Here is an 8,346-nt window from a genome sequence, read left to right on the forward strand (position 1 = left end):
TATATATATATATATATACACACATACAAACCTATTGGTTTAAATTATTCTGTTATTTGAATGATTGGCTCAAAATGAAATTAGTAAATTCTTTCCTATTTCCATTCATTGAATATGCTTCAGTAATATGTTCAGATATACTCATATAGAATACACTAGCATCAGCTCTCCAAAAATTCATGTTTGTTTGAATCATAATCTACTGATAAATAGCTATTGATTAATGACCAGTGTTTATTACAACAAGTGTCATTTTTAACTATTATTAAGGTAACCAGAGATAATATTTAAAAAACTGATGACAAATCAATGGATTAAAGAAGTACTTTTTATGTAAATCAGTAAGTTTACATTGAGCTATTAATTTGGCATGTATATGGGGATATTTTTTTTTGTAATTATTAATTGCAACATACTGTTTAATAATGTATATCGGGTGCACATTTGAAAAGTTACCACATTTATTATTCAATAACTATCAGTCCCATTGTATTCTTGTTTGCAGGCATGTATACCATTCTCAGGGGAAACCTTTTTTAAATTATTTTCAAAGAGGTAAAACCCACCCTCCTCAATACACCTACTTCAACTCAAAAATCTTAAACGGCAATGGTAACATCCTCATTAGTTTGTTTTTTTTAAATCCGGTTTTAGGTTGAATTCAGTCACTACAAATAAATATAAAAATTTCAGAAATTAATTGATTCATAAACAGAAAAATTGAAGGAAAATATTCTTATCTTAATTACACATTCTTATTTTATACATAAAGGGTTTCTGTTTCTACAATTAATTATCATATTATGAATTATTAATGTTCCATCATTGGTTCTTTCAAAAAAAATGTTACAATTTTTAAATTTCTTAAGTCAGGTTAATAAAACATCTTTAAAAGTTTTTAAACAATTAAATTAAATTATAACCATTTTTTATAAACTGTGTAGTCAACACATAATATCTACTATATATTCTATGCTAATTCTAATAAAACAATTCTATCATATCTGTCTGGGAATTCATTAACCTAACTTTTATTTTTAAGTGTATCAATACATTTTTTTATCTATTAATTTTGAAATTTCCATAATTTAAGGTTAATTTTGTATCAATTTGGCTAACTGTGACCACGTGAAGTTTTGCATCCATTTCTCTTTCTTATGGACATTTTCTTTCCTGGTCTTCTAATAGTTCCTCATTTTTTTGCTTTATCTCTTCTGACCAGATATTGATTTTTTCCCCATCTCTTGGAAACCCTTGAAATTATTTATTTTCTGAATGATGTTCTACTTTGTATTATTTGTTCAAAAATTTTAATTTTTTTTTTTAGGTTTTTTGAACCACTGAGATCCATTGATTCTGTGCTTTTCATTGTAAATGTGATTGAAAATTAGTTTTGTAAGCCTGTTATCATCCATTCTCTTAAAATGACCAAAGAATTTAGTTTTCTTTTTCTGATGAAATGTGATATTTTTCCAGTTTCATTGTATTTGTAAAGATCTTTATTAATTCTGAATTTGTATTTATATTCACCTACTTTTATTGGTCCTAGGATTTTTCTGAAGATTTTCCTTACTTTTTTTTCTATTGCATTTATCTTACCTAATTTCAAACTGAAGATCCATTCTGATACATGCAGGCCTTCTGGTTTGCTTACCATATTGTAATGTCTGATTTTGGCATTTTTTATTGAGATGTTCTTTTTGTTTTAAATATCTTTTCTTAGTTGGTGGAACAATTCCAGTTTTTTTGTTCTTTATTTTATTGCTTATTTATCTAAACTATTAATTTGGATAACTAATAATTTAATTCTATTAGACATAAATTTAAAAAAAGTAATATGGCTCTGTTTTAATTTTTTTAACTGTAATTTTTTTATGAAAGAATAGATGATTGTAGTACTACAAACATGTTCCTGTAAACAAAAATAAGAATTAAGGTGTAAAAATGATAAAATATATATATTTATAAATTTCCTAAAAAGATGTTTTAAAAAATACTGTTTTGATCTTTTCTTAGGTTTGGTAGCTGGGTTGCTGGAGGTAACAATTGGTGTTCACCATACAAATCATGGCATTACATCTATGATAATAAAATAAGTAATATAAAAGTAAAACCAAAAAAAAAACATTTAATACTTGGTCAAGAAGCACCACTATGGAGTGAAACGGTTTCAGAACAAAGTTTAGATTCAAAACTTTGGCCACGTGGTGCTGCATTAGCTGAAAGGACTTGGACAGATCCTACTTCAAACTGGAAACAAGCAGAAAGTCGTATGTTAAATAACGTTGAACGTCTTATTAAATTAGGAGCTGATGCAGATGCTATTGAACCGGAATGGTGTAACATAAATCGCAATGGTTGTAGTTATGTTATTACATAATTTAATGGTATTAAATATTTAGCGTATTTCAAAATTACTACTTGATTAATAACACTGCATTATAACTTTATTAGAACCAGTTAATAAGAACTGTGGATTAGATTATTACCTATCCACAATGCAATTAGAACAAGAAGCCTTTTACAGAATGATTTTAAGCCACAAGTCTATCATGATAGACTTGTAGCTTACACAAGTGACCCTTGCATTGAATGAGTCAAGATTTCCATTTTTGATATTTAAAAAATAACACAGGTCAAAAAAAAAAATAATTTGGAACTGAAATAAAATTATGTGTATTAGAATGTATTTTTTATGCTGAATCTTAAAATGAAATCAGTTTTTCTTCATCACCCTCAGATTTTTAGATATGGCCGTTTAAAATATTGATTAATATTTAAGATTTCTTAAATAATAATTATAAAAATAATAATTACAATTAAAATTCCTACCTTTATTTTACAAACATTTACAATTTCTTTTTTCTTATTTTCCTTTTGTGTTATTTTCCTTCTCTTTTTATCATCCAGCAGTAGTCACTCAACGTAAAAACAACGTTATCTGCCTTGACAACATTCCATCTGCAACATATCTTGGTGGAACCTATTTCCTTGTTCGTCACTGATGTCACCCAAGTTTAAAGGGAAAAAGTCCAAATGAGAATGTAAAAATGAATTTTCAGTGAACATTCTACAGGTTAAATTTTTGTAGTTAATTTATAAGCTGATCATGGTTTTCAGATTTTTAATTTCCAAGAAAACCAGTAACGACATCTTTGAATAACTTCCATGCTGCTAGTTCTTTAGGATTCAATTTGCTGCCAAATATATTTTCACAAATTAATTTTCTTATTTGTGGCCCGATGAATATTTTCTCTTTTAATTTGGCTTCACTTAATTGTGATAAAACCTCAGCTAAATATTTAAAGCCATCTCCATCTTTATCTAATTAAAAATGACAAAATTCTTCATCAGGCTTAGTTTTATGTGTAGAGGTGCTAAAATAATATGACCAGCTTTGACAAGGGGAATATTGACATTTTCCTTTCTTGGGATAAACTGATTTCTTTTTGGCTAGTCTTTAACTGCGTAGTGTTTATCTGTAGCCTGACTAACCCATAAACACAAACACTTATATTTTATAAAGCCACTCTGGAGATCGAGAAGAAGCCTTATCACTTTCAGGTCAGCAATGATTCGCCATGAGTGTTCATCATAGTTAATAGCTTTTAAAATTTTTGACATACTTTCAGATGTTTTTTCATTCCTACAGCATGTGCTACCAGTATAGAAGAAAACTTATTCGAGTTATGCAACAACACTGCCTTTAAGCTTCTTTTTGATGAGTCTATTTTTATAAACGCCAATCATGAATAACATATCAAATGTCCAGTTCAGAATTAGACCCCTAACATTAAGGCAGGAACAAATTAAACCATCTCTTCTAAAGTATTTCAGTAAATTTTCATTTCGATTTCAATCTACTGAAATTTTAGTACCCTTGTTTAATAAATTACATTCTTTAAGACTTGAACCTAGAAGTTCTGCATGTTGTTTCAACAAACACAAGTTACGAATTAGGTTGCTCAGTTCTGCTTATGTGATGAGTTGAGGTTCAGTATTTGATTCTTCTGGAATGTAATTCAATCTATTGAAGTTGAGGATTCATTGGTTGAGGCTTCTGGGAATCAGAAATTTCTTTCCAAGAAGTTGGAGTGATCGGAATCGGTAACTCAACATTATGAAGTATTGATCTCATAGCTGAATGAACATTTGGGTATGCAATACTGCCTTTATTGTTTGAATTGAAACCAGTAACATTTGCTAAGCAAAATTAGCAGTCATCACAGTGGTTAGTAGGCTCTCGTCAAATCATATGTACGCCAAAAGGCAAATGCTCTTTTTTTCCTTTTAACTACTGGGTTAGTTTAATGTAGCACTTGATGCATGCTACATGTGGAGACCAGGATTTATCTTGACCTCCCAAGGGATAGTCAAAACAATGTTTGTAAGTAGTTTTTCAAGAGATTTGATACTAGTTTTTGTTGACTTTTCGTGGTGAATTTTCCGTAAATGTAACAAAAAATATTTGGAAAATTTTTACAAGCCTGATTTTTATTCACTGCAAAATTCAAAATGGTTTAATGAATGAAAGTAAACTGAAATATTACAGAAGTACTTAATTAGAAAAATAATTAAGTTTTAATTTATAAATACTTAATTACTTAAAATACTTCATAAAATTGTTTTACCACAGAGTGCAATTAAATACAGCGTGACACACACACACACACACACTTTAACAAATCTTGATGTTCAATAAAATACTACCAAAAGTTGTTCTGTCATAAAAGTCTTTTACTAAATTTATGGTATCACTTATGAAACAATCTTTATAATATGTGCACGGTAAAACCACTACCACATCTAAAGAACATAGCAAGTCATACTAAGAGCTCAACTCATATTGAAGAAAATTTTATCATGCTGAATAACTCATTACTTGACTCACTGACATGTCTGGCTTGACATGAAATGATATCATTTGACTGTTATGTATCAAATATAGGTCTACAGCATGCATTGCAATGTAAATTAGATGTGAATAAGCAAACATTCAGACGTACTGACTTATTTGTATTGTTTGTTCCATGAATGATGGAACAAATAAATTTAAGGGGTTGTAGCTTAACGTTACGTGATGGGTTGTTTCAGATTACATATTAAGATTCAGCATATAAAATACTATATAGAACACCTACTCCCTTTTCAGTTCCAAATTTTATGTTGACCTTTAATGAAATTTAATGTCAAAAAGGACCTTTAAAAATTATTACCAAGTCTAAATAAGAAAACATTTGAATGCTAATATTAATGATTTATTCTCTGATACTCAGTGATTAAAGTGGAACAGTTAATTTTTAAAGCAACTCAAAACAAATTAAAAATATATGTATTTTTACCTATATCAAATTTTCTGTTTCACATAATATTTCTTGATATAAAATCAATACTTCAATAACTGAATGAGTTCTGCAATGGCTTAAATATAAATATTAGAAACATTTTCTTAAGTTCCTTTTGAAAAAATTTGTAACTGTATATTTTGCTTTTACTGATCTTTAGTATTGTAATGTACACCATTTATTCTGTAATATTTTTAAAATACCTAGTATCTTGAATCCCAAAAAGATAAATTAGGTAATCAAAGGAAAAAAGAAGATCGTAATGAATCTAAGAGGACAAGATCCTAATGGTTGGAAATCATATTTAATAAACCATTTCTGTTAAAACGGTCACTTGAATAAAATCAGGAACAGTTTATCAGGAAAACCACTGCTGGTACTTGTGGACAATGAACACAATAATTAGTTCTAAAGCAATATTGTGTTTGATTGAGACTAATTTTTATAGCAGGAATGAAATTTTTAATAGAGATTGATATAAGGATTCTTTGAAAAAAAGTATTGCATTTAATTTCACGAAGACTATTTTTAAATTTCAAATGAAAAACAATTAATATTATTTAGTTATAAATGAACAAAATTGAAAGAAAAAAAATTATTATTTAAAGAATAATTTTGAAGTCATTTTTTAATTTCATTAAGTATCCTTTAAACCTTTTGAAGAAGGAGTGGGAGAAATAAGTATGGTATTAATGTTGTAAACATGGTACTTTAGTTTCTCATCACAATATGAAATACCATAGAAAAACTGTATTCAATTTTTTTTTAATAGAAGAAAGCCTAATCTTATAATATGCTGGATATTAATCCTCTCTTCCAAAAGAATTTTCCTTGTTATTAAACATTTGCATAAATAAATTTTTTTTTTGGAGATTTTTAGAAAACTGTTTTTCCTGCATTGCTAAAGTAATTGGGTAGTCTTGCAAGTAAACAAAAATATGACAGTATGCATTATACAATTATACATGTACTAATCAGTAAGCTACATTGATCAGTTTTGAAAATTCTAAAAGGGTGTTACATAAATTTTATTTTAACTGTGTTAACTTCAATGAAATTGAAATTAATGATGTACTCTAGTTATAAAACAAAAGAATTTAAGTGTAACTTTTATTTAAACAGTTGAATTCTAGTAATTCAATATTATGAATAAAATATTATAGTTATATAACATGGTGTTTTTGTTACAGATCATTAAGTTAATTAACAAATCTGTATTTTTTTTAATACTGAACAACAAAGGTATAATTACTTTTTCTTTTATGATTAATTTCAACTGTTTTAACTGCTCAATTATTCATGAAAATTAATTTTTTTATTTTATTTTTTACTCCTCATTTAGTACTTTTTTCATCAAAATTTGTGAAAATTAAACTTTTAAAGTAGTGAAAGCTGTTTAACATACCTCTTATGACTTTAATTTCTGCAAATAACTTTATATGAAGCATAGATCTGACAAAGTATAAAACATGGACTTACAGATGAAATAATCAGAAATGACTCTCATTGCTATATACTGAAGTAGCATAGAACTAAGATCTAACTTACAAAGAATTTCATATGAAAACTACACATTATTGTCGTCAAATATTCAATAAACCAGAATAATGGAGTAACTATTATATTAGTATAGTGGGCTGTATACTAAACTAAAATAAGCATGATAAAATTGGTTTGTAATATGAGATTCATTTTTTTTTTTTATTATTTAATTCTTAAAAACTAAATTCAGTTATGTATGTAAGTAGTTAATATATCCTGATGTATTTATATATTGGTTTACTGCTCTTGTACTTGGTCTACTGATGTATGTAACTTCTAACTATAATAAAAATTTGTAAATTATAGATAGAAAATAACGTTACTATTTTTGCTTGGGGAATATATTATTTAATTAAAATAAATAATTTATGCATAACTAAGATCAGTTTTTTACCCTTTATTAAAAAAAATATGTACTTTTCTTTTGTATGATCTTATCAGATATAGTTTTTATTAAAATGCTCATAAATATTAGTTTAATTCAGACGGTTAAAAAATTACTGCATATAAAAGTCAATTTGTCATAAATTATGTGGAAACTTCTATTAACAGAATTAGCAATCTTAACACTTTGAATGCCAGAATGTTTTTCATATTTTTCCATTCAAACCAGCACTATGATTTTGGTAAAAAATTTGTTAAATATTATAATATTATTTACCATTATGTAATAGCATTTCACTTTATTTTTGCTTTTTTTAGAATATTACTTGTGTTTCTAGTGGCCAGTTTTAATCACAAAGAGAACATTATGTTTATTTTGGGCCATAGGTATCACATAAATACACATTTGGGTAAGATGTATAAATCACATCAAAGACTGAAAATGAAATTTTTATTGTTTAAACAAGATAACTATATAGAGGAATTAAATTAATATTATAAAACAAATATAATGATATAATATAAAATAAATAAAAATGTTAAGATGAAAAGTTATAAAATATAAAATACATCATAAATATCTCAGTAAAATGAAAAAATCTTCTTTTTTTTACTTTGTGAATTTCAAAGAAGCAATTCATGCACAAAAGTTTACATCTCACCTGACACGTTTCAAAGAAACTTGTTCTGTTTTCTGCACAGCTAATAGACGGCCAAAGTTTTTTGAAGTTGTAGCAAAACAAACATTACATTAGCTTCATTTTTCGGTGTCCATAATCTTTGATTATATAATTGAATGTTTTGTAACAGATTATCACCAATTTGAGTAAAGCGATTGTTGTAGATTCACAGAATTTGATGATATTCATTTTATTATTGTGACTTTTTTGAAAAGAAAAGTGTGCACTGATGATTACTGTGCTGAATATCATTTCTACAGCTACTGTTTGGAACCATTTTATACTTTTTCTGAGTAGTGATGCAAATGACTTTTTGCATCACTTTATGCAGATAAGTTTACATAGGTTTTAGGATTGCTACTGTAATAATATATATATATATATATAATTTATAT

At 26.9% G+C, this 8,346-nt stretch overlaps 1 protein-coding gene across 2 annotated transcripts in view; it reads left to right on the forward strand.

The window, feature by feature from the left end:
• LOC142332273 (chitooligosaccharidolytic beta-N-acetylglucosaminidase-like) overlaps positions 1-7,192 on the forward strand; it is a 54,978-nt gene extending 47,786 nt beyond the window's left edge. For both annotated transcript variants that reach the window (XM_075378600.1, XM_075378599.1), the window contains one exon: positions 2,017-7,192. In XM_075378600.1, coding sequence (XP_075234715.1) covers positions 2,017-2,380 — 364 coding nt within the window. In that variant the 3' untranslated portion in view covers positions 2,381-7,192. The remainder of the gene's footprint in view (positions 1-2,016) is intronic.
• Positions 7,193-8,346: the final 1,154 nt, after the last annotated feature.

Source organism: Lycorma delicatula, chromosome 11, assembly GCF_047948215.1.
Source record: "Lycorma delicatula isolate Av1 chromosome 11, ASM4794821v1, whole genome shotgun sequence".
In the NCBI taxonomy this organism is placed as follows: domain Eukaryota; kingdom Metazoa; phylum Arthropoda; class Insecta; order Hemiptera; family Fulgoridae; genus Lycorma; species Lycorma delicatula.